General features: G+C 54.7%; 1 protein-coding gene across 5 annotated transcripts in view; it reads left to right on the plus strand.

Annotated features, from left to right (window-relative positions):
• Positions 1 to 21359, plus strand: part of SLC29A1 (solute carrier family 29 member 1 (Augustine blood group)) — a 41463-nt gene extending 20104 nt beyond the window's left edge. For 4 of the 5 annotated variants that reach the window (XM_090046333.1, XM_090046334.1, XM_090046332.1 and 1 more), the window contains exons 2-13: positions 8636 to 8736; positions 10473 to 10554; positions 10877 to 11061; positions 11392 to 11531; positions 11870 to 12004; positions 12401 to 12498; positions 12924 to 13020; positions 13253 to 13344; positions 13482 to 13590; positions 14074 to 14159; positions 18238 to 18437; positions 20248 to 21359. In XM_090046333.1, coding sequence (XP_089902459.1) covers positions 8708 to 8736; positions 10473 to 10554; positions 10877 to 11061; positions 11392 to 11531; positions 11870 to 12004; positions 12401 to 12498; positions 12924 to 13020; positions 13253 to 13344; positions 13482 to 13590; positions 14074 to 14159; positions 18238 to 18437; positions 20248 to 20359 — 1365 coding nt within the window. In that variant the 5' untranslated portion in view covers positions 8636 to 8707 and the 3' untranslated portion in view covers positions 20360 to 21359. Of the gene's footprint in view, positions 1 to 3148; positions 3178 to 8635; positions 8737 to 10472; positions 10555 to 10876; positions 11062 to 11391; positions 11532 to 11869; positions 12005 to 12400; positions 12499 to 12923; positions 13021 to 13252; positions 13345 to 13481; positions 13591 to 14073; positions 14160 to 18237; positions 18438 to 20247 lie in introns of those variants that run through there. The other variant, XM_090046335.1, reaches the window with a different exon arrangement.
• Positions 21360 to 26456: the final 5097 nt, after the last annotated feature.

The following is a 26456-nucleotide window of genomic DNA, read 5'->3' on the forward strand; positions in this document are numbered from 1 at the left end:
CTAACTAGAGCTGGACAGCTGTTGGGACAAGCTTTTGGGCCTTGATTACCCATCCCTAAACACATGGCCAGATCTGAGGAAAGACACTTCGGGCCCAAAAGCTTGTCTGACAGCTCTTCCAACTATGTAGCTGGTCCAGTAAAAGATATTGCAAAGAAGCCTCACCTCAAAGTAAGCAGCCAAACTTTTCCAGTTGTGCCCTTGCAGGGAACAGCCTTTCCCCTCCTTGTCTGTTCTTCCACAAGTCTGTAGCCCTTATGAGCTCAGTGCAGTCCCCTCACAGTCTCCTGATGGAAAGTAGCAGAGTAGGGAGACCCACATTGGTCCTCTGCTCTGGGTTCTCTCCCATTATCTAAATTGTCCCATCTTTGCTCCCCAGGACCTCCTTCCTCCGGGCTGGCCTTCCACTCCTCAGAGCTGTGATTGTCAACCACAGTGCCGTGGCACCCTAGGTTGCTTTAAGATCCTTTGAAGGGTGCAATGCAGTGTTAGCACTGTAGACAATTCACAATATTAAACCCCAAGGTTTCAAATAGTAATCCACAATCAGAAATCTTCTGACCTGCTGGGGTCTCTCTGAGTTCCTTGCAACAGAAGAACTGCTTTAGTATTTTTCTGTAGACAAAAATGAGTAAAAGCTTAAGAGCTGTGGGGGGGACCTCAAGTCTAATGAGTCTTGAGTCTAAAAAGATTGAGAACTACTACCTTAGAGGAACCCTCTATCCTGCCTTCCCAGCCTGCTGAGGGGCTGGGGTGGAGCTTCTTTGTGCCATGCTCAGCAATGCTTCCCAACAGCTGACAATGGGAAGGGAAAGAAAATCCTGTACTACTTGTAAAACTGGAGGGAGGAATTTCGGAGGCCAGATGGAGCTGCCTGGACTCGTACAATTTGCTGAGACACCAAGTTGCTATCCCTTTTCTTGTGCATGGTACCCAAGGGGTCAGAAGCAGTTGGGAGCCTGCCTCACTTGTCTGACATCCAGGAAGCCTGTTGGCTGCTCACAGGGGGCCTAAAGAAGTGCCATGTTACCAATGCAGGGTCATCAGAGAAACTCACTTTAACCCACAGAGCACTGGTAAGCTCCACACAGCCAGGGGATGTTAATGCCCAGCAGACTTATGAGTATATCAGGCCCTGCGGGTTTCCAGAGAGCTCCTCTACAACACAGTGGTGGTGTGGTCATGAGTCAAAGCACCCAAGGACCATCTCCAGTGAGATTTGAACCTGTCCTGTATGGCACAAGGACCTGTCTCTGGGTTTGAGGCTTGGGGAGAGTCCTGTCACCTGCCCCCCAGCCCCAGTTTCTCCCTGCATAGCAACAGGGCATCCATCTGATTTTAACATTTGTGCTCCTCACATTATTGTATGGGGGGTTGGGATTAATTGAAAATAGGAAATACCGCTTCCTCCTATTGTCCTGCTTCCTGCCCTGGCTACTGATCTGCCCCTTGGAGTCAGTTGGGCTTGTTCCTACCAGGACCTTTGGAGTTGCCCGTTTCTGGGTAGGGGAAGGTGCGTGCAAGAGAGCATGCGTCTGTCCAGCTTGTCTCTGCCACCTAGGCTGAGCTTCTTGGAGTGCCCTCGGGCAACCCTTGTGGGGCTGGGGGAGCTCTTGCAACCCCATGTCTAGCCTCCATCCACCTCAGTATATATGTGTAGTGAAGTGGATGTGCATGCATAGCTCCTCAGCATGGGGCAACTCCTTGCCACAGGGGAACATGGGGATAGGTTATCTATCCCCTAAAGGCATGTTGTGAGGTATCTTGCACCTTCCTCTGAAGAGCTGTTGCTGACCTTTGTCAGAAATGGGACACTGTGGGAGTGACCCTTGGACTGGCTCAGTGAGTAATGGAGTCGGTTGCTAGTCTTGAGTCGTGTAGGGCATCCTAGGTCTTACTGCAGCGGATCAGCCCAGCTGCTTGGATCTGGCACTGAGTGAGAAACAGATGCACAAGCAAAGAGAGGCAGGGGGAAAGGGGTAGGTGTGTGAAACTCATGGGAAGATGCAGCCTGGCACTTTGCTTCCTTCAGGCCAGGCCATAATCCCTTAGTCATACAGGTCTGGCACATAAATTAATGGCTGGGCTCCTTTGTCCTGCATCTCATGGGGATACCCCTGTACTTTGTCACCTCCCTTGGTTTGTACAGGTCTCCACTGCCAGTCCCATAGCACCCATCTTGAGGGGCATGCTTCTGGGGCATCCTTGGAGGTGATCCCCCACAAGTCTCTTTGAATGGGGTTTATCCTACTTAATCAAAGCTGAATGAGGGTGTTGACAGGCTCCTGAAAGTTTTCTTTGGGTTAGGAAGATGCTCTTGTCGGGGATTTCTGGCCAGAAGCAAGCTGTAGTTCCTTTTGTCTTGAGCAAATTCCCATGTCTGCCTTTGGGAGAAAGGGCTGCGTTTGCTTTATTGTCTAAATATCTAACAATGGGGGCTTGACTGACCCTGGGAAACTCCTGGCCCTCCCAAGCCATGCTTTGCACAGATGAACAGGTCACAACCATAGGGAGGGAGCAAATTTCCAATCCCCTTTCCCAAGGAGGTAAGCTGAGGAAAAGGCACCCCAGGTCTCCTGAGGCAGGGGAATGGGCATGTGCCCTGGGCTGTGACAAGAGGAGTTTGTTGGTAGGCAAGGTGACAGAAGTGGCTCCAGTCTAGTATGAAATCCTCTGCCCTCTATCTCTTATCCCCGTCTGTCATTTCACCCCCATCCCTTTCAAGCATGCACTGAGGCAGCAGGCTGACTTAGCAAATATCTGGGCTCAGAAGCACCACATGGCTTAGCACTAGGGAAGCACTTAACGGATGGGGTGGGGTGGGCAAGGGGAAACTGGGAGGGAAGCTAGGTCCCTTCCTCGAATGGATGCTGTCTGACCTCCCTTCTGGAAGGACAACAAGCAGCCCCTGTTCCCTGAGCCAAGACCGGCTTATCTCTTCTCCCCTGACCTGGGAGGTTATTGGGAGAGGGCTCCTGGTGTTTTCCTAGAAAGAGGCCCCCAGAAGGTTGCTGTATTTGCCCTCCTACTCTCCATCCAGACTGCTGACCTCAGTGGAGGGGCCTGCTTGTTATCTGTAGGGCCCTCGTGATGCATCTCTGCACTGCTGCTGTCTGGGAACCACTGCCTTGCTCAGCCTGGACTGACTGGGACTCCTGATGCCCCTGGACCCCCACGGTAAATCTCCCTGCAGCTGTGCTAAAATGACAGAAGTGTGGGGATGTGGGAACCAGTCGCCCCTGAACCAGCTGGAAGCTCCCAGGTGGAGGATCTGGGCTCCAGATCATTAGGTCACTTTGCACTCTGGTGCTGCCCTAGTCTGAGTGTTGGGAGAACCCTCTGGCTGATGCATGGGCAAGAGCACTGGGCCTGAGTTCTCACTGTAGGGGGTGGTAGGATGCAGCCTTGTTTGTACCACTCTTTGGCCAGCATCATGTTGGTGAGAGGGAAGGGGGGATGCTATTGATCTGTTTCATATTTTGATCTCTCAAGAATGTGCAGTGGGGTTGGGAACATGCTCCATGCCCAGGGGGCCGTGGGACCACCTGGCTGTCAGCATGCAGGCATTTGGGAGGGGATAGTAGGCGGAGATCCTAGAAATTCTAGGGTATTCAGCTGAATTCAAGTGACCAGTGCTGTGCATGTTCACAGTCTCGTGGAAAGTGCCTTTGTCTAGCACAGAGACATGGGGTTTGATTGTGTTCTTAGCTGCTGCAGTGTATCTGGAGTCACTCCAGGGGCTGCTTTTGGATCTGCTCCAGCACACCTTGGGTTGGGATCAAGCCTGTGCTGTCTGTTGGGAGCAGGTGGAAGTGAGCGCACGTGGCATTTATGTGGCTGGCACTGAGCAGGTGTGTGAGAGGAGCATAGTTTCCATGCTAAGGAAACTGAGGGGATGGTGAGATGAAGCAAACCTTTCCATTCCAATTTAACTTATGCCAGGCCTTAGTTGCTGCAAGCCCCTCTGTGCAACTCCCTTTGCCTACCTTCTGAGTGCCAGAGCCTCTATGAGTTGTACCAGCACTAGATCAGTTCATATCTTCCTTGTAATAACAGTGCTAAAAGGACCTGTGTCTTTTCCTCCATCACTCTAAATCAGGAGAAACGCATGCTACTAAGAGACCTGGACAAGACTGGGAGACATAAAGGGAAGCGCCCTTCCTTGTTGTGGGTTGCGTAGACCAAGTAGGCATTTCTACCTGGTGATTGTGATCTTTAGTGGTGCAGATCAGGTCAGTGACAGTGCAAGTGGCTGTAGCACATGACTCCAGTCCCAGAGTGTCACCACTGTTGCTTCCCACAAGACATGTGGCAGATGAGATAGTAGAAATCCTGCTGGTGTTTGGACAGATAAGACACGATGTGTTGGGTTGTTTTTTTTTGCATTGAATTCTAGGGAAGTCACAGGGGAATAGTAGAGGGCTCATGGGAACATCTGCAGGGAGCAAAAATGAGAACAGCTGGGTTTGTGTCACTTTTGCCTCTGAAGTGTCAGGTTTGTGACTCACTCTCAGGCCAGGGCAATTTTTTACCTCTTGTGCTAGACCAAAGTGGAGTTCTATAGTCATGGATATGGGCAGTGCTAGGAGGAGCATGTCTGGCTGGAGAGCCTTAGCCTTGCCAGCAGCTTTGTGGGACCTGAGAAGCTGGTACTAATGTGCTTCACCTGTCTGAGAGATCCTTCTGCAGGGTGCAGGAGCCTGAGGTACTGCTGCTTGTAAAAGTCTGCCTTGATGTTCAGTTGGCCTTGGCATGTGGAGAAGCCTTTGGGAAATAGTCCAAGCAGAGGCACTGGCCCTCCAAACGTTCCCCTATCCCACTCCTCCTTGGTGTGGGTCACAGCCTCCAGCTCAGGCTCCTCTGGGGAAACAGCTGCAGGGCTTTCAAGGATTCTGACCTCGGGTGAGCAGCATGTGCCACACCAAGGAGTGCCACAGCTTCTTTTCATGAAAATGGAGCGAAGGGAGGAGGAGAGCAGAAGCCAGAAAACATTGTCGGGCCTTTGATGGGAACTGTTTACATAAGGCTTTTGTCTTTGTTCTAGGAACAGAGACGCATGTGAAACCACACTCACATATGCAAATGTGCTCACAGCTGCTGTGCATGCATACCTGGGTACGTGTGTGTCTTGGGTGGGTGGAGAAACACAGGAGGCTAACTACAGAAGTCTGCATTAGCGAGGACTGGGCCCTCCCAGAGTCACTGGGGTGAAGGAGGGTGTCAGAGCTGGCAGTACATACAGTCTTGTGGAACACCCCATACACACAAGCAGCAATATTATAGTTCACGTAGAAACCAGGTATGAGTGTAAAACTTCAGGCAGAATATAACACAACAGCATTTGATGTACAGCCAAGTTATGCAGCCCTCCAGTCAGCCTGGCATGGGGTTCCCTTCAGGTTGGCTTCCTCTGCCCAGATGTTCCCAAATCTATCCGGAAGGGCCTTAGATTTGTGGAAGCCTATCTGGAGATAAGGCATGTAGTCAGGTCTGGGGAAGCATCCGGACCCACCCCAGTTTTGTTATGCTTGACTCTGAGGACGAATTGATCATTCTGATGTAGCATTGTTCTTGATGGCCATTATCTAGGAGCCTCAGGGTCTAGACATGGACCATAGGAAGTCAGTGCTGTCCTGACTGGCCAGAGGCCCTGAGTGGGCTGTGCAGTTTATCAGAGGCAGCCCCTGCAGTGGGGGCCAAGACCAGGAGCAGTTTGGATAGCTTACAGGTTGGGGATGCCATGTCACTCCCCTCCAGTGGCATCACAGGGTTGTCATGTTATGGCCTCAAGTTGCATGCCAACCTCTGGTGCCAAATGGGTAGTGGAAGGGAAAGGCAGGTGCCCTTGTCCTGTGAGAGAGAACTGAGTTTACCTGGGTGACCATGACAGCCCACCAGCAGGTGGGTGGGGGTTGTTTGTGAGGAATTGGTTACACCTGCTTTATTAGGGCAGGGGCACTCCCAGCCCTGCTTGTAAAGTCACCCACAGCTGCACGCATTGGTTGGTTATAGTCTGGTTGTTTGTGAGAACTGGCGGCTGCCTACAAGGCTTTAGCAGGATGCAGCGGTACAGGGTGCATGATGGCAGTCCCCCAACCAGCTGTGGAAGGAACTGGAGGCATTTGGCAAAGGGAGAGGCCTGACAAAGTGGGTAGGAGTGTGGGGCTTGGCATCTCCCCATGAGAAGCACAAGGAGTGGGGGCAGGTGGAATTACTCCCCCGCTGAAGCCCTGGGGGTGGGGGCTGAGATTTCAGCATTGGGATGATAGATCTGAATGTGTGTGGTGGGGAAGCTTGCAGCCCTTGCAAAGGGAGCACCTGGCAGGCCTGGCTTGTCTCGCTTGAAAGCAGAGAGAACCTTTTGAATGCCTGCAACCCCCCTGCTCTTGATCCCTCCTGGCCCACTTCAGCCTCTGCCATTGCTGTGTAATCCCTGAGCTGGCAGCCTCTGCTCCTGCTTACACACCATCCCCTCCATGAAATCTCTCATTTCCCGTGGCACTGCAAGCCAGTGTCTGGGCAGCGTGACCTGGGCAGCTTGCCAGAGGTGGCACAGGACACTACGTCGGTGGTGGGCCCGTGACTTGGCAGGGCCCTGTCGCCCACCCCCCAGTGGGAGGGGAATGCATGCTCCCACCACCCCCACATGCATTTCCTTGCTGAGTGGGCTCAGGGCTGGGACCAGCTGCTGAAGCTGAGGTGGCTCCACTTACTCCAGGTAGGCTGTGGGCGCTGGCTTCTCTGGGTTGCTGCCGTGGCAGGGGAACTGAGAGAAGAGCAGGGGCAGGTCTTTCAGAAATCCCCAAGGGATTTCTTGGGGTTTGGTTTCGGTCCTGCTGAGGTTCACTTAGCTGCCTCTGCATTGTAGGAGTTGTGTTCACCTCCTGGCCTTTGCCTGGGGTCTCAATGTACAGTCTGCCTTGCTGAGAGTGGAGGAAGGAGGGGCCCAATTGAAGAGGGGCAGCAGCAGTCTCCCTTGCGGCTGTGCTGAGATAAGGGTAACTGAATGTCACGCTTCATGCTGTCAGCTGGCTGCTAAGCACAATTGCCCAGCTGCTAGAAGGGAATTCTTTCTCTCTCTCCTTCCTTCCCACCTCACCAGAAGCAGCAGCTGCCCAAGCTGGGGAACCAGCAGGGACCAGGACGTTGTGTAGGGAACCAGACGTGTAGGATGGGACCTGTTTCTGCACTGGGGAGGGGAGGAGGAGGTGGGATGTGCAAGGAGCTATGCAGTGCTCCCACTGCATGTGGAGGGGACCATGTTACCTTCATCTGCCTTTGTCCAGAATGGATCTGGAGAAGTAGCTAAGATGGGGTGCCAAGACCGCATGCGCCATGGAGATGGTACCAGTTCCCGGTGAGACCTGTGGAGACTAACTCCTGGCAGGCACTATAGGATCCACCGGCTGTGCTGCCTGCTGGGAGCTGCCTCCCACCTCATGCAAGCTGAACCTGGGCACCGTGGGCTGGGTGAAGATGTGTGAGGAGCAAATGGGCTCCCAAAGCAGGAGCAGGCCAAGCTCATGTAGGGGCCAAGCGAGGGCTCTTACAGCTCTGGGGGCAGCAAATACGCAGCCCTAAGAGGGGCGCTGGTCTGTGTTCAGAGCATCCTGCTTCCCCAGACATGTGGAGTTCAGCAGTGGTTGGGTCTCTACAGTGGCCAGACCTTCCTGAAGGCACTGTAGCAATGAGGGGGAAGAAGGGGCCATATCCTTGGGGGTGGGAATTGTAGCAGGGCAGAAGGGGGTGGGGGAAAGGGGTAGATGGTACATTCTCAGTTTAGTGGGGGAGTGAGTGGAAGGAGCCCCGGGACTTAGCAGATGGCTCTGCCCTCATGCGAAGCTGGGGTATATCACCATCCTGAAAGCACTGCTGCAGGCAGGGGGTGCATTGGGAAAGGACAGTGAGAGCTTGCAGGAAGGCCTGGGGGAGAATGGAGTGAGGCCTGTCTGGCCCTGGGGTTGTCTGGGTAGGAAGTGCAGGGAGCTGGAGAGAGTTATGTGCCGTTTGGTGGGGAAAGCAAGAAGGGAGTGTCCCCTGCCCTGGAGCTGCTTTCCGAAGTTCCCACAGGCCTAAGGGGAGCACAGGGTTGTGGGGGTCGATGGGCAAGGCTGTTTTCACGTAGACCCCAAGTGCTGTATGGATCAGTGGGGCACAGGTGTGGCATATCATCTATGGGGAAGGCGGGGTCCTCGGTTACAAGGCTGGTATCTCCTCGGAGCCTGCTATGGAAGAGCTGTGCTCCAGGCTGACCTAACAGACTCAAATCACATGCTGTGCAGAAGGCACAGCATGCAAACTGTGTGGGCAAAACCCTGCTAGGCCCTGGTGGGGAGAAGGCCCATGTAAGGGCTGGGCCTCCCTGCAGGAAGGAAGGGCTCTGTGCCTTGTTTTCCTCCCTCCTAGGCCTTATGTCCATGTTCCTCCCAAGTGACTCATCCTCTGGTTTGCAAGAACTCTGAGCAGAAGCTGAGGCAAATCCATGGGTGTCTGTTTTCCATGCTGATTTCTGTCCTTCTGGGAACCCTCACCGGGGTTTGCTCTTTGACAACCTTGGGCACTGAGAACACAGCACTGCCCTGCCTCCTTCAGTTACAGCTCCTCAACATCGTCTCTGTTTGGTTTGGATTTGCAGGAATAAAGCAACCAAGGGAAGGAGTGAGATTTGGTGTGGCTTGGCAGCTTGCAGCAACTCCCACTGGGCACCATGACGGCGAAAGATGGCCCTCAGGACAGGTATGGCCAGGACCCCAGGGTGGGGAAGCAGAGGCTGTGAGCATGCACAAAAGCAGCACCTTCTCATAGAGGGACTGCCGCTAAGCTACTCCTTCCACCAGAGCTGCAGCATGGGAGCCAGGCTAGAGATGACCCCTTCCCTGCAGCCTGGCATGATCCTGGCAATCCTTGGAGCTGGGACAGCAGGAGCTAGCACTGTCCCTGAACCCAGGAACCCTGCTACCCTGCATTGCAGATCTTGCCCCTTCATGGCCGGGGGGTGATCTCCTGATCATGAGATCTGGGAGACTTGGCTGCCCAGTCTTGTTAGATCCTGGTACGGGATACTGGCATCCAGGACTGTCAGAGATGAATCTGCCTCACCAGGTGCCACCTTGTGGAGTCCAGCCTCTGCTTGTACCATTACCAAAGAAGCTGTGTCCCATTAATGGGTTTCCTTCCTTCCTGTGTCATGTTTTCCATAGCAGATGGGCTGTAAACAGTGCCCACTGGGAGATTACCGGGAGACTTTACTGTTTCCCATTTCTGGCAGCTGCCAGCATGCATCTAGTTGCCTCATGCCTAGGAGAGAGCCCTTTTTGACACGCCCCTTCCCAACACCCACTCCCTTTCATAACTTAATGGAAAATCCCTAGGTCCCACAGCAGTTCACTTGTTTAGATTTGGTAGGAAGAAGAGATGGAAAATTCCACAGCTCTAAACCCATGGCCCTGTGGGGTCAAACCCATCTCCGTGTCCCTGCAACTCCTTTTGTACAACCAGGATCTCCGCTCTCGCCTCTGCATCACTCTCAGCCTGGTGCAATTCGTAAGGAACCTGAAACGTCCCCTCTGGTTCATGGGGCAGGGGAAAACAAAGGATGGATATGGAGCTTGGAGCCTCTGGTGTTTGTGGCTCCAGGCTTTATTTTTCCAAACACCAGTACATCCTCGTTGGTCTCTCAGGCATTTCCCCACCTAAGGAGCACTAGGTTAGAGGGAGACTTGGGACTCCTTCAGCCCCTTTTACCCCAATGAGGTTTAGATCTACAAGAGAGCCACTGACTTTGCATGTGCCCTGGTAGTTGATTTATCACCTCTGAAAAAATCAGGTACTGAGCACTTGCTGCAAGGGCTGGAGAGAGCCAGCTTCTCTAAAATCAGAGTGGTTACCCACACCGAGAAGTTGTAGTTGAATGCTAGGGCTTCAAACTTTTGTTACTGGTACTTCACAATCCAGTCCCTGGAGCTCTGAGCATGGGCCAGAGCCCCCACGGACCTAGGAACCTCAACTCTCTAGTGATATGGGTGCTGATAAGGGATGCATTGTCCAGCAGGGGCTGTCCAGGAACCAAACATATGACTTTGGGCCCTGTGAGGGAAGCTTAGGCAGAACCAGCCTGCACTATCCTGAGGCATAAAAAATATTATTTATCATCTACTCAAGAGAGCCCAGTGGGGGAGACGAGTGCAGGGCAGGAGTAAGGGGCATCAGCAGAGCTGTAGGAGTGGAAGCTGGCTATAACCCCAGCTTACTCCAGCACAGTGTCTCCCTGCTCTCTAATAGCTCAGCCCCTTTTTTGCTTCTGTGTCCAGGTTTGAAGGTCATTCACAATTTAGTGCCCGTTTCTCATTTCTTTGGCTTCTGCCATGGGGTAATTTAGAGAGTGGTGTGACGACCATTGTTCCTCCTGCCCTGCGCCAGCTGCCCCTGCTCAGAACATGTGGTGACTGTCCCCATCTCTCTGTCACCCACAGGTACAAAGGTGTCTGGTTGATCTTCTTCATGCTGGGCCTGGGAACATTGCTGCCATGGAACTTCTTCATGACGGCCACGCAGGTTAGGATCTCAGTGCTGTGGCTTGGGCTGGGGTGGTGTATGTGGATGTGTGTTTGTAGGGAGGGAACAGGCCTGTGAGTGACAGGTGTATGTTGTGGAGTGGGGAGGGGGGACTTATGTGGCACATGCGTCCCTGGTCCCTTTTGCATTTGGGAAGGAAAAATGGCTGCTGTGTATTTGTGTATCATTAAGGAAAGCTTATAGTGTGTGTGCACACATGAGGAGGTGGGAAGAGGGGAATACAGCACGTGTGAATTGCTTATAGGAATTCTTGAGATTCCCTAATCAATAGGATGCACTCACTGGGCCCCTTCCTTTGCAGTATTTCAGCACCCGCCTTAGTGATGCCCAGAACACCACCGCTGCGGACCGCCTGAGTGAGGTGAATGGCACGGGCATAAGGTTGCCTCCCACCTACCTTCAGGCCAAGTTCAACAACTTCATGACCCTCTGTGCCATGTTGCCTCTACTCATCTTCACCTGCCTCAACTCCTTCCTCCACCAGAGGTGAGCCAAGGCCCCAGCACTCACCTAGGTCACTCCAGGCCTTCTTTCGACCCTGAGGGCAGAACTTGGTTTTTGGCCCCACTCCCTCCATCTTCAACGTCTTGACCATGTTCAAGTCAGAAATGAGACCCACCCAACTCCTCTCTTGTGACCTGGTTCCCTTTAGAGTATACTCTTTCCCCATCTCCCATGAATTCAGGGTGTTTCCCCAGCTGGGTCTGACATGCTTTGCTTGAGCATCTATGGCTAATTCCCTGGGTTCTGGGTGGAATGGGCCCCTCATGGGGCTGGGCTCTCCTCCCTGAGGCGCTATTCTGTCCTGCCCTATAGGATCCCCCAGCAAGTCCGCATTCTGGGCAGCCTGGTTGTCATCGGGCTGGTCTTCCTGATGACTGCTGTCCTAGTGAAGATCCCCATGGAGCCACTCCCTTTCTTCATCGTCACCATGGTCAAGATCATCCTTATCAACTGTAAGTGGGGCCTGGGGAATCCTGGATGCTGCTGGTGTCGGGGCAGATGGCCACACAGGAAAAAGAGACAGGGGCACAGTCCCCACTCCACTGCCCCCATCTCTGTTGCCCTAGGAAAGAGCAAAGCACACTTTTGGTGCAGGATCCCATGCCTACATCTCACCTCCTGGTACTGGAGTTCATGACCACCCCCCTGCCAGGGGTGTAGGCAGCAGGGCAGAGCCCTGGCCAAGCCACATCATGATCTCTCTGTCTGGTCTCCCAAGAGGGATGGGGAAGGGGCACCATCCTGTCTCCCTTACCTATTTCCTAATTTCTGTGTGTCTCTGTCCTTGCAGCCTTTGGTGCCATCCTCCAAGGTAGCCTCTTTGGATTGGCAGGGCTCCTGCCTGCCAGCTATACAGCACCCATCATGAGTGGGCAGGGACTGGCAGGGACCTTTGCAGCTCTGGCCATGATCTGCGCAATTGCCAGTGAGTAACTCCCTCCCCACTCGGGCATCATGGCCCCTTTCAGAGCTCGCCTGATGCCTGCCACCTCTGCTGCAGACCAGACCCTGTGTCTGAAAGCTGTAGAAGGAGCCCTGTTGCACCTTCATCTGCTCAGAGTTGGCCACTACAGCCGTTTAAGGGAAGAGCCCTCATCTTGAGCTTGGGATCTTGGGGGTGGGTGACCCCCATAGGGGGTGGTTGGAATCTTGGGAGGCTCCTTCAGGTCTACTGTCTTGGGAGACGTGGCCCTGTTCCTGCCTAGCAGGACACTGGTGAGGAGTGGTGATGAGAGTGGGGACTGGTGATCTCTGTCCTATTGTTACTTTCTCCAGTAACCCCTGTCATTCCTTCTCCCTTCTCTGTAACCTGTGCTGCTAGCTGGATCACCGCTTGAAGACAGTGCCTTTGGCTACTTCATTACAGCCTGCGTGGTGATCCTGCTGGCTATTGGCTCCTACATCATGCTGCCCCGACTGGTAGGAATTCAGGCTCATGGCTTGCTTGCTCTCAGGGAGTGGGGTAGTTCCCACGTATTTTGACCCAGTGGGTAAAGAGCTGTCAGCTTTGCTCTGGGGCCCACACAGTTCTTTTGTGACGCTACAGTGCTGAATCCACAGGGACCTGGTGTCTCATCAGACAGACGGACCCACAACTCTTCCCATGTGACCTTTCCCAGGCAGCATCTCCTCTACAACACGCACACAGAGACAGATGCATTCTGTGCTCAGACGCATTGTGGTAGTCTCTTGTGTGTGTGCACACTCGTACATTTGGACACCAGGGAGCTCTCTGTTGTGGTCACTCTTTCCCACATGCAAGGGGTCTCTCTACTGGCTTGTCCCTTAGAAACACGCGCGCACACACGCACATGAATGAGCTCTCTGGCGGCTTCTTTTGGCAGGACTTTTTTCGATATTACTCAATGAAGGACAAGACAGAGTACCGGGTCCATGAAACACATGCTGAGCTAGAGACCAAGATGGACCTTATCAAGAAAGGTGAGGCCTACCGAGCAGGGAGTGTTAGTAAGAGGAGCTGGGGACTGGGGATGGACTTGGGGAGGCAGCTGCACCCTCTGCCCTTGGCCTTCCTCCAGAATGCCCCTGGGAGGGGGAAGCAGTTGGCATGAACAGGATACCACCTACAAAGGAAAGGGATTCTTGGTCCCTGGGATCAACTACTGCCTTGCAGCTTCTCCTCACCTTTCCTGTTTGTTTTGCCTGACACCAGATGAGCCCAATGGTGTGGAAAAGAACAATCTGAACACTGTGCCTCTCCATAACCCCAACCAGAAGCCCTCAGTCATCAGCATCTTTAAGAAGGTATGTGAGCCACAGACCACTTGTGCCCTATAGTGCATGCCTGGGTCTCTCCCAGAGAGCTGGTTGAGTGTCCGAGCCCAGGCCTTGCCTGTCCCTACCTGTTTGGTGATAGGCCCTGGCTCCATTCTGTCCCCCAGATCTCGGTCATGGCTCTGTCCGTCTGCTTTGTCTTCACTGTCACCATTGGTGTCTTCCCCTCCGTCACTGCCGAGGTGGATTCCTACATCGCAGGGGAAACCAAGTGGAGTAAGTGATGCCCAGTGCAGGGCGGACAATGTCACCCCCTTCCTCTCCTGGGAGCCAAGGGAAGGGGAAGGGTACAAAGGGAGTGCCCCCCATCCCCTTCCAAGGGGCAGAGCTGGAAGGTGGTTGGGATGGGGAGTGCATGGACCCTGGTGTCATCTCACAAGAACCAGTGATCTACATATGGCCCTGAGGCCCAGCTCCCCGCCAGGTGTTCTGACAGACTGGGAGCCAGGCTGCCATCCCTAAGTCAGGTGGTGGTGAGGACTGGGCATAGATCCCTCCTGGCTGTAGGGCTAGTGTGAACAATGGGGGAGAGAGGGAGGCTGCAAGCCTCATGGCCCTGAGAGGTGCCATGTTGGTGAATAGCCTTGAGCTCCCCCACTGCCAGGTACTTGGTGTTGCGGAATGTGCCTTACACAGCAGGTGGTGGAGTGGGGTGTGTGCTCAAGCCAGGTATTGACCTTCTCCCTCCACTTTCTGCAGAAAATTACTTCATCCCTGTTGCCTGCTTCCTGATGTTTAATGTCTTTGACTGGCTGGGACGGAGCCTCACGGCCTTCTGCTTGTGGGTAAGTTTGGGGCAGGGTGCCAGAGCCAATGAGTCCTGCCTGGCTGCTGACCTGGCCGGCCGGCCAGCCTGTCGGAGCCCCCTTTTCACAGGATTCCTTGACACTGCCATTTGCTGAGGCTGTCTCATCCTTTGGGTTGGAGAAGGGGAATGGGGACTGAATCCTGATCCTGGCTCTGAAAGCCAAGTGACTGGAGAAGGATGACAGTAGGGAGGACCCAGGAAGACTTTTCCTCCCCAACCCCCAATCCCATCTTTCTTCTTTTGGCTGAGGCCAGTCCTGGTATGAATTCCGGGTGTTTCCCCAGCTGGGTCTGACATGCTTTGCTTGAGCATCTATGGCTAATTCCCTGGGTTCTGGGTGGAATGGGAATTTGCAGGCAGTCAGAGAGAGCAAGCAAGCCATGGAATAGAGACCTCAGAGCTGGGATATAGCGGGGGGCAGCCAGGTGCATGAGGGGCAGAAGCCCAGAGATGAGAAGTATGGACAGTGGCCTGAAAGGGACTTGTCCAATGGGGAAAACCCACCCTAGGCAGGAAGCCCCATGACGTAAAGGGCAGTGGGAGGGAAGGAGGGCATGGGCCTGCATGGTGTTGGTAGTCTCGAGGGTTGTGGACCTGAGCCTGAGCTGTAGTGTGAAGAGGGGCAGGGGTAGTGTGTGGTGGGGTGAGCAGTACTCCAAGTGGAGTTTGGAGTATGTGGAGAATGAGTGCTCTTGTGCCCATGACTGGGAATAGAGCGGGGGCAGGCTCTGACTGGCTGTGGCTTGAGCTAAATGCTTCCAAATTGCTGCAATTTTCCCATCTCTGTGGCTTAGATGAAGCCATATCCTCAATCCCAGCCTCCTTGTAAACAAACCCACTCTCTAGTTATGCAGACAGTAGGGGTGGGACCCTGGCAAGGCCCTGGGGTGAAAGAGAGTGTGTTTTGGGGAGGGGAGATTCCAGTGCTTGCCTCTGCCTCCCACAGGTTTCTCAGGCCCCTGATCATGACCAGATTTATAAAGTGCCCAGAGCAGGCTGCAGTGCCAACCCTGGTGCCCGAAGCTGCCCTGTCCTGGCTCGCTGGCTCCTCTGGCTTCTCTTGGGTGTGGCTCGGCTCCCACAGGAGCCTGGAGCTGTTTGGGGTCTGGCCTAGCCCTGGTTGCTGGCTGATGTTGCCTTCCCTTTTTGAGTATCCAGAGACTGTCAGCTGCTTGGTTCCCAATGCTTCCCTGGCATTGCTGTCCCCTCGGTACAGCCAGGACCAGGAAGCTGAAACTCAGTACTACTGGGGAGAGGATGCATAGGAGTGCCCTGCTGCATGGCTGTGTGTGGTCCTGTGCCACTCCCAGGACAAAGGTTCTGATCGCTCTCCCACTTCCCACGGGCTATATGGTGGGTCCAGAGCTGGGTGGGTGCATGGTTCCCCCTCGCACATGTTGTGGTAGGTGAGGAGGAGGTTTGCCATGTCCGGGTCTCTTCCTGCTCTGCTCCCTGCCATGCTTTCCCCAGTATTGTTCAGGTTGTTTGTTTGAACAAACTGTTGACAGCAGGAGGCAATGAGGGGCCTGTCTGGGTCTGAGCCAGTCGACCTGGCCTTGCCAAGCACTCCTGCTGCCAGAAGCTGCCTCTGCAAACGTCCCTGTGCTGGTGGGGTCGTCACTGCTGGCTCCCCTCGCCCTGCACCCTGGGTCACCTGGCTGGAGCTCCGGGTCGTTCCCCCATTGGCAGAACAACACGGGTGGAGCTGTTTCAAAACATGCTTCTTGGAAACCCTTGCTCTGCGGCTGTGTGTGGTTTCAGGCCTGTTTCTTCATTCAGGGACTTGTGTGTTCCCTGGGTATGGCTGCCCTCACCTCAGTGAGCAAACAAAGTTCTGATGTAACCCATGTGCCCATAACTGTCACACTCCAGTCCCACTTTAGACTCTTAGATGGCCACAACTTCTTCCCTCCCGCCCTGCCACCACAGTCTGGCTTGCCCAGTGGGGGTGTCAAGTTTCCCCAGCTGAGGGAGAGTTTTGGGCATATATGGGTAAGTCCCACTCTCTGGGTCCTGTGTGCCCATCTGAAGCAACTCCTGCAGAGTCAGGGCAGTAGCTCTGGAGTAAGCCAGGTGTTGCTGAGAAGGGGAATCCAGCATATCATAGCATCAGGGTGTCCTGATGCCACCCTGCACCGCAGCTGCCTGTCTTGTGAGTCGATCCCTCCACAAAGCATGCAGCATGGGAGTCCCAGCTTGCCTGCCTCTGACTGGGTTGGAGGGAAAGGGCTGGAACATTTTACCAGTGCCAACAGGAACCAAAGTGTTCCCTTGGGGAGGCTCTTTTAGACCAGATGAAACTTTCCACTGCAGCCTCAGAAATGCAAAGTCAGCGATCTGGGCAAAGACTGACTAGGAACAGGCCAGACTGTCTGGGTCAGGAGCCAAGCAGCTTTGGCAATGGGAGGCGAGGGGACTGGCTACAGCCAGAGCTCCAGTTTTTTGATGCTGCTAGGGGGTTTCCCCTGCACAGCCATATCCTCAGGAGGGGGAGGTGAGGTCAGGGGTGGGACTAGGGGGCTCTTGCAGCTGCCATGGGGTAGAGGTTTTCCCTGAAGTAGCTAGTGGTTTCTCAGAACTCATGCCCCACACTTTGGCTCCTGTGCAGCTGCCACTAGCCCCGTGTTCCAGCAGCACGGGTCATTGTGGGATGAGGCTCAAGTGGTCTCTAGCTGTGCCCTGTCCACCCTGCATCTGTACCCAGCAACTTTGTTGCCCTGAGGTGGTCCATACCCCCGTGCATCTTGGAGAACAGGTTTATAGAGCTCCAGCAGAGCAGCAGTTGAGCAGTTGCCACCACCTCCCATCATCCCCACCTGTCAACAACAGAGATGTTGTTATTTTTACCAAATACTATCCCAAAGATCTGAAACAAACAAGCCTTCCTACCCTCTGACCCCTGCCACCTTTCATGCCCACCCTTTCCCCTCCCTCCTCTCAGAAGTCCTCAATCCATCATCTTCCTTCCCCTCTTTTTCAGACCAGAGAGCTCAGACACCAGTTAGGCAGACCCAACTGCAGCAAACCCCCTGCCCAAGCCATACTACCCAGGCCAGGATGTTTGACCTCTTCTTATAAGCTGACATGCAACCCCATCAGCCTCTCAGGGGAACCTGGGCTGGAAGCCTGTGTGACTGGCTTCTTCCAAGCTTCCTGCTGTAACTCCTTTTTATAATGTCAGCTTGGACCCAGCCCTGACCGTGCCTTTCTTTCTGTGGCAGATGCCAAAGGCAACAAGAGCATTCTTATGAGCAGTGGCTTGCCAACTGGAGCATGGAGGGTGCCCTGTGGCAGGAACCCACAGTAGCATAGGATACCTGGGGTTGAGGAAGTCCACAGGAAAGGCACCTGCAGGGACGGGGGACAGGGTGGACAGGTCTGGGTGTGTGCTGGATGTGTACTGAGTCTGTGTATAGGAGCTAGACTGTTCTCAGTGGTGGCAGATGACAGAACAAGGAGCAATGGTCTCAAGTTGCAGCAAAGGAAGTTTAGGTTGAATATTGGGAAACACGTTCTCATGAGGAGGCTAGTAAAGCATTGGAACAGGTTAGTCAGGGAGGTAGTGGAATCTCCATCTGTAGAGGCGTTAAGACCCGGCTAGACAAAGCCTTGGCTAGGATGAGATGGGTGGGGCTGGTCCTGCTTTGAGCAAGGTGTTGGACTAGATGATCTTCTGAGGTCCCTTCCAGTCCTTATTTTCTATGATTCTATGGGTCACTCCTGCTGGGGATGTGGGAGCCAGGGATTGGGCCCCAGCAGCCTCCCACTGCTTTTGTTGACTGACGACCCAAGGCCTGATAGCATCTCTGGTCCAGGAGCTGGGCCTTTATAGATGGTCCTCTCCGTCATTCTCAAACTGCTGAGACCTGTGGAGCCCAGGGAGAGGGGCCCCCTCTGCTACGCCCCCTACCCAAGCTGGTGGGGCTCAGGACTGAGGGCCTGGAGTCCGGGCAGGGGGAGACCTGCTAGAGGGTGCCCTATGCTGTGCTCCCCTCCCCCTCCTGTCTGCCTCACCCTGCAGCACACTAATGGCCTGCCTTTTCCCTCTCGCCCAGCCCGGAATGAACAGCCGGCTCCTCCCCTTCATGGTGGCTCTCCGCGTGGTCTTCATCCCCCTCTTCATGCTATGCAACCTGCGGTCCCACGTGTACCTGCCCACAATCTTCCAGCATGATGGCTGGTACATAGGCTTCATGATCCTCTTCTCCATCTCCAATGGCTACTTGGCCAGCCTCTGCATGTGCTTCGGACCCAAGTGAGTGTTACTGGATCAGAGAACGGAGTGGGTTCCCCCCCACCAGCAGGCACTGGCTGAGGACATGCTGGACTCAGCCCTAGAGGCCCAATCTGGGCACCAGCCCTCTGGCACAGCCCTGGCATGTGGACTCCTGCAAGTTGGTCAGCCTCTGAATGAGATGGGAAGAGGGGAGGGGGCTGGCCAGGGAGACCCTTGTGGAGGAAATCGGGTTCATTCTCCTGCTGTTACAGATGAGAGGACCTGAGGCATGGAGCAGAGAGTGGTTTCACTTCAGACCATGAGATCAGTCTGCACTGAAGGAGGGTTTTTCCATTATGAGTGTTCCTCTTCCTCCCCAACCCTGAACAGAGTATTGCAGGGACTGTGGCGCCAGGGGCTGGTGGGGAGCTGGTCCTGTGAGCATGTTGATAGGGAGCAGAAGGCTCCTGCTGGTGCTTGGCCAGGTCTTCTGCAGTGTGTCAGGCTGGGAGCTGAGTGGTGTTGCTGGCGCCACGTGCTGCAGTGTTGTGCCTCTCCTGACAGTGAGCAGCCACCTGCTTTTTTTAATGAGGCCATAATTCAGACCTGGGTGGGATCAATGCTGGGGAGCTCTGCTCCATCATGAAGCAGGCAGCACCCTTCCTGTCCCTGGCTACAAGTGCCCCTTTCCTCCACAGGTAGCTGTCCTTAGCGGCTCCCACTCAGTGGTCTACACCACCAGGCTGCATGCAAACACGAGCAGTGGATGTGCCAGGCTCCATCCCCTCCCTGTGACCCCAGCATCTGTGCCTGGGCTCCACATATAGTGAGAGCTTGCCTCCCAGGGTCAGGCTTCATACCCTGCAGTGCATGTGATACCCTAGCCAGATCCATGCCTGCCAACCCACTCTCCTTACACAGCCCAGTGGTAACCTGTCCATTGCCCCAGCACCCCCCTCAGTGCAGGCATCAGCCTTGCTTTCAGCCTGCCAGTACAGTCAGCAGGGGGAGCATGAGTGTATTGGAGGCAGGGGCCTATGCCAGTGGTTCTTGGTATTTTTAGGCTCAAGGCTCTCCTCAGGAAATGCTGGCCCTGAGCTTTCTTTTGTCTTTTGACTATGGGGGAAAATACCAGAGCAATTCTTTTGTTGCAAAGAACTCAGTCTCCAACAGAGCAGAATGGTTTTGACACTGGGATCCTGTTTTGAAATATATCTGCTTTAGCTGTGGTAGGTTGGGGTGATAGGTCTTGTGTAGTGTCAGGGTTGACAGTAGTCTTGCAAAGAGTTTCAGTTATGGATTGACTAGGATAGTCTGGATAGGAATGATCCTGCCTCAGGCAGGGGGTTGGCCTAGAAGTGACCTCTGGGGGGCTCCTCCCAGCCTGGCTTCTCTATGATTCTGTGAAATCTGTTTTTTATCTTGCAAATCATACAGGTGTGTTTTGCATACCTAACAGGGCTAATTTTTGCAAATCACACTTAAAAGGAGTTCATGGTACCCTGTGGCTCCCTAGCTGAGAATCACTGGCCTAAGCAATCTCCACCAGTGGCTTTTTTAAATGCAGAGTAGCAGAGAGGTTAATCGCATGGCCGGCCTTTTTCAGTCCAGTGGAGTGACAGGAGGCCAGTGCTGTTTTCCCCTTGGCCCTACCGTGGCCTGCTCGTCCCCTGGTGGGCTTATTCCCCAAGCTATGTTTCTCATTTCTTCTCCCCCAAAGTGAAGCAGGGAGGGATCTCATGCAGAGGAGTCCCTGAGGGGTTCTCACTGAGGGCATGAGCTGGTGCTCGTGGGGCCTGGTATGCGGTACCACAGGACTGACCCTGGGCTGACTCTTTCCTCCTCACAGGAAGGTGCCTAGCCATGAAGCTGAAACTGCTGGTGCTATTATGGCTTTCTTCCTGTCCCTGGGCCTGGCACTAGGAGCCATCTTTTCTTTCTTCTTCCGAGCGCTGGTTTGAGTGTGGACTCGAAGCAACACGGCTTGGCTTGGCGATGTGCCTCCCTTGCTGGATCCCGGAGGGCACAGGGCAGGGCAGGCGTCTCCTGTCTGGATTTCCATGGATTCTCGCCGCCTTTGCAAACGTTCTGCGGAATTTCATTGTCTGCCCCACCCTGCAGCCATGGCTTAAGTGCCCCCAGCCCTGCCTACCGTCATGCCCTGTGTCACCTCTTGGCCTGTATGCCCTCTACTTTTCCCTATGCCATGTGCTTGAGACCTGTGCTCCTTCCATCTCCAGCCCTCTCCCATTCTCTCCAGTGCTGGCCAACTCCCCTTGCCAGTATCCCTCTCCAAACCCCAGTCGCTTGCCAGCTTCCAGATCCCTGCTGTGCAACGTACAGCATCATTACCCTTCATCCAAAGCAGGTTCATTTGCAGAGCCCCATCCCTGGCCAGTGAGAAGAGGGGAGCCCTGAAGACTGTACAGCCCTAACCACTCTCTCACAACACATACACTCCCTCCATGGTTGTAAAGTCTGAGTCTTACAGCTACTCCTGGCTCCAACCCAGTGGGTCCCTCGTAGGTATTGTTACCCATCTAACAGCCTGGGCAGCAAGCCAGATCTGGCGTCACAGTCAAATGCCTTAACTCGAGGACCTTCCTTCCTGTCTTTTTGCCTTGGATTGTTGCCTGGCATGCATTCCTCCTGGTGACTGATACCTGAGCAGATTCTGCTGCCTGCAGCTCAGGCTTCTGCCCCAATAGCACTACTGCCTTCCAAGAGCAGAGCAGTTATCCCTGCTGGGTGCACTGCAATGAGTGAGGCTGGGACTCTGGCTGCAGGGGGAGTACTGAGGCAAGTACTGCCATAGACCAGCTCAGACTCCATGAGCCTTTCCTGCCCTCACTACACTGCAGGCAGGGGACGGGCCTTGGCCCCAACCCTACTTATGTCTGTAAATTTATCTGTATAGATGCTGTTTTTTATATACAAAGACTGAACATGCCCTTCTGTAGATCACTGCCTCTGCTGCTTCTGACCTTAGGGAGGGGGAAAGCATGTGGGCTATAGCCTTGCCAAGGGCCAGGCCTTAGTGTATCCTGAGGAGGAACAGCATGGAGATGCTTCACAGGCTACCCAGAGTGGCTGCCTAGCCCCTACTCTGCTCACTCTTGCAGTTTGCTCCCAGGCTGGTTGGCAGGGCTCCATGGGCAAAGGAGTGGGGATGTGTAGCTGAGGGATCTCACCCACTCCCTGGGGACAGAGCCTGGGCAGGAAGTGCAAAGGAGTGGTGCCCTCTTCCATGGGCTGTCTTGCAGGGGAGGGACTGATGGGAGGGTGTGGGAGAAGTGATCGAGTGCTGGGGATGCACTGCCAGGCTGAGGAGGCCATGTCTGTGCTGGAGATTCCCTGAGGGTGCTGGTTGTTCTGTCTTTCCAATCCCATGTGAATTTCCTTGAGTAGCAGCCCTGGGACCTACGCTGGAGAAGTGCAGCTGTACCCTATTACATATTACCCCTCAAAGGGCCCTCAGGCCTGGCCTGGTCTAGCTGCAGCTTCCTCAGAGGCACATTCTCCCAGTTCCCATTCCTTCCTAAAGTGGCATCCCAGTCAGACCCTGACACATGCACATCCCTGCTAACCTGTGCTCATTCCAGCCCTCTGATCCACAGATCATCTGCAACCCATATCTGGGTTAGTTGCCTGCCTAGGACCCAAACCAGACTAGAAATGCTAGGAGGGGAGCCGCTCTGCCCTCTCCTGGAGCTGGTGTTTCATATGAACTCAAGCACCCTGAGTGCCAGCATCCCAGCCACAGGTAAACCCCCTTTGTATCATGGAGCAAATATTTAGCTTAATACATCTTGTTGTGTTTGTTAGCTTGTTTTACTTGGCAGCTGGCTACCTGCTGGAGCATGCTGACTGATGGATACGTGCCCTTCATTACATGGATCTCAGCTCCCAGCCCAGCCGCTTGGTTTGCATCCAAATCACACATCCGACCAGTAGTGGAGTCTTGAATGGCCCAGGGGATGGCTGTGCCTTGATCCTGCCTCCAGGGCACCATGACCTGGTAGCTTGTGTTTCTAATCCTAGCACCTAGTCTAGGGTTGCCTGCTAAGGCAGGAGGCCTGGAAATGAGCATTGTCCCTGATCTACCTGGGCAGTCATGGCTTTGCCCAGTCCAGGGATGGGAACTAAACCGGATCCTGGCTGCACCAAGCTCACCCACCTTTGCCAAGCCCTGTTGGAGGGGAATGCACACCAGCCATGATGGAGATGCAGACTGGCAGGAAGCTGGGAGATCTTGATCCCTGAAACTTGGAGCCATTGGTGTGCTGGTACCTCTGCAGTCTGTCCTGTGTACAGCAACATACCTCAACCCCCAGCCCCAGAGCATTCAGTCTCAGGAGCAATTCTGAAGAACTGTCAGCCAGCAGGTGACTTCAATATTGGGTTTCTGATGAGCTTAGGGCTAAACACTGGCTTGAGACACTCAACCTGAACCTACAACCCAGCAACCAGCCACCTGATGGTAGTTACTAATGGCCTGTACTGACCTGAGCTGCCATCAGACCTAGGCTCCCCACACCCAGGTCTGCCATTTCCCTTCCCTCTATCATGGCCCCTTTTCCCATCCTTGGATCCCTCCTCTACCTGTGCCCTTGTATCCTGGTGTACACTGGGCTTTGTATGCCACTCGCTGCCAGACTAGTTGGTTTGGCAGAGCCATGAGCTCACTGGCCAGGGTTGTACCCACAGCTGCATTATCCAGTCACTCAGCCATAACCCTTATGCTGGGAAGAGCTGCTGTTTCCCCATGCAAGAAAACAAGGGCCCAGTGTTTAAGGGGAGTGGGTGCTGAGTGGGAGGAAGGGATGTGTGTCAAGACAGCCACCTCAGTATCCCATTTCCCTTTCAGCTCTCACATTTCCCCCCATTCACTGGCCACATGGTCATGAGACATATGAACAGCCTGACTGGAGATAGGGCATCTGAGTTGGCAAAGGAACCTCCTGCAAGGCAGCCTCTGCCCATGGGGTAAGGATATATGCTGGTACCTCTGCAGTTCTCATCAGTGACATCTTGGAGGAGGAAGGCTGGGGGTCACAAAGGAACTGACAGCAATACTCCAGTCCCTCCCACCTGCCCCACTACTGGAAGCAGGGTCTCTCCACCAGTGCCCCCACCCAGAAGGCCACCACAGCACAGGAAGACTGGCACTCAGGCAGCACAGGTTCTTACAAGTTGGCCCCAGTGCTCAGATGTTCTTATGACAAGGATGGCCCATCTTGGTTGGTCATAGTTGCTTCCTACCCCACTTAGACCCTACCTTGCCTGAGCTACCCCTGTGGGATGGAGTCAGACTTGCTAGCAAGCCCCACAGGCTGGAGGTATGGCAGATACTCTCCCTGTGGCAAGAGGTTTTTGGAGCAGGAGGCTCCAAGTTCTGTTACCATTACTCCCTGAGGGTCCATGGGAAGCTGAGGAGCAACACCCCCCCACCCCCCGCAATCAGTCCTGGGGGTCAGGGATTTGTTACAGCAGAGTCTGCAGTAGGGCAGTCATGGCTTTGCCCAGTCCAGGGATGGGAACTAAACCGGATCCTGGCTTCCTTCCCTGCCTGGGGTTGATCCTGGCTGCACCAAGCTCACCCACCTTTGCCAAGCCCTGTTGGAGGGGAATGCACACCAGCCATGATGGAGCTGCAGACTGTGGCAGGAAGCTGGGAGATCTTGATCCCTGAAACTTGGAGCCATTGGTGTGCTGTCTTGGGGCCTTGGGTTCAGAGCCCCTCTTGCAGGCCTGGTGTGTTGTGAAGCACTGGACCATGTATGCTGTGGCAGCTAGGCAGGGCAAGCACCTCTCACACAGGATCACGACACTAAGTGGAGCCATGAGGGTGTGGGAAGGGCCCAGCCACAGCCGATCCCATTCAAGGACACTCACTTGGCATGCCAAGCTGTGTTGTCAAAAGGCAGGTCCATTCTTGGTGGGGAAGGTGGAACTGCCAAGGCAAGCAGGAGCTGGTCCTAGCAGGATGGAGGCAAAGGGGCAGCTGGATCCTGGATCAGGTAGCTCTTCTCCCTCCCCAGGTTTGTCCTGGGTATGGGTTTAAGGTTGCAAACAAGCCCCAGGAGAGGAAGAGGCCACTGCAGGACAGCCAGGGCACACAAACAAAGGCAGAGAGAAGTAAGGGAAGAACAAGGTACTATGATTAGAACAGGGCTGACTGGGAGCCAGGACTCCTGGGTTCCACTCCCACTTTTGTACTTATTTAGTGCCTCCGTGGGAGGCTCTTAACTGCTCTAAACACCAGTGGTGCACCCATGTGGTTAAACCAGTGCACACCCAAATCTCTCACCCATGGACACTCTCCAACCAGTGAATCCCACGCTGAGGGGACAGTGCCAAGATCCTGTACAGCAACAACACCCACATGCTGGGGTTCTGTCCTCTCCAGACTTCCCAGAGTGACTAGCACCTCCCAGGTGTGCATGTGTGGCCCCTATCGTCCAGACAGGAGAGTGACATCCTGCAGCAAGAGCCAGCAAGGGACCCAGCAGCCCTCATCCCAGTTCCAGCATGGTACCACGCACCCCTTCTTTCCCAGCCCTTGCAATCCTAGAGAAGCCAGGCTGGGAGAGACCTCCAGAGGCCATCTAATCCAGCCCCGGTGCCGGGTCCTGGCCGCTAGCACCCTTGCAGAGCTCCAGCACATCGTAAAGGTGGGATGACAAGGGGCTGCATCTCCCCCCATGCCCCAGGGCCAGCTCCTGCCTTGGCAGCATCCCACATCCAAGCAGCCCGTTCCCACCCACTAGCTCAAGCTCAGAACTGGAAGGGGGTGAGGGGAGGCTGTAATGTGCCAAGAGCACAGCCGCAGCCCCCCCAATCTGTGACGCAGGCTGGCTTAAGCGCCGGCCCTGCCTTTCATCCCCAGCTCGGGGGGCGCTGCTAGCTCCTGAGGCAGGGCTCCTCCTGGTGGGCCCGCACGGCAGGCTGGGCTCTCGCACTAGCCGCCTGCTGCTGGCCCAGGAGCTCGCTGGGGGAGGGGCTGGGAGGGGGCGGGGCTCCTCCACGAGGGGGAGGAGGCGGCCTAGCAGGAAGCAAGTCATAGTCCTAGCACAGCCAAGGAAGCCGTCGTGCTCCTCCGCCAACAGCTCAGGAAATAGTCCCCCCCCCCGCTTTCCCCCTCAGGCTGCCTGCTTCTCCCAGCCCCCTGATGCACCAGTGACTCTGCAAATCCCAAGGAAGGCGGAAATGTGCCGAGCAAGCCTCAACCAATGAAGCAAGGCAGCCCACGCACCTCTGGGTGCATCACTTCCGCTCGCAGTGACTCTGCCCCCCCCCACGTGTCTGTGACAGGACACCCTCCCCCCCAGCCTTCAGCAAACGTGCAAGTGGCCCCAAGGCAATCTGATCTCTGCTGCGCTGCTGGTGGCCAAGGGGCCTGCCTGCAAGGGCAGGTGCCAGCGGCACCTGGTATAGCACTACCTGTTAGAGGCAGGAGAACCCCGCCCCACTCCCCTGACAGGGTGTACAGCACAAAAGCAACTTCCCTCTCCAGGCTGAGGAAGGGAATTCATGGGAAAGGGTCCCTGAAAGCTGGCGGAGCCCTAGGGCTTCGGCAAGCCTGTTGCCTGCATCAGGGAGCTCGGGATGCTGGCTTTAGGGGCAGCCCCTGCGGCCCCAAGTCTTCAGGGTCCAGCATCAGGAAGCATCCCTCTAGAGCCCTGCAGCGCCCTCTGCAACTAAGGCTGTGCTTCTCCATTGCAGCTTTGCCTGCAAATTAAGTGAGAAAGGCCATGTGGGCCCCACACACTGCAGGCTGGCTTAGGTGACAACGTTGGAGGCACCTGTCCCCCAGCTTGAAATACTTGGCAGAATACAGCAGGAGAGCAAGGAAGAGGAGTTGTATTTCTAGGCAGGGAATTAGCAGGGGAAGGTTACATTCATTCTGTCAAACAACTTGTGCTCAGCAAGATAAGCCTGGCACTGACGGGGTTTCAAGCCCCAGGGCTGGCAGGGGTTTCTGTTTTGGGGACCAAACTCACTGTGCTGCCCCAGGCAGTTCTGGGCAGTTCTGTCCGTTCTGGACAGACATAGAAG

Source organism: Crocodylus siamensis, chromosome 1 (assembly GCF_052110815.1).
Source record: "Crocodylus siamensis isolate JL-2025a chromosome 1, ASM5211081v1, whole genome shotgun sequence".
Taxonomy (NCBI): Eukaryota; Metazoa; Chordata; order Crocodylia; family Crocodylidae; genus Crocodylus; species Crocodylus siamensis.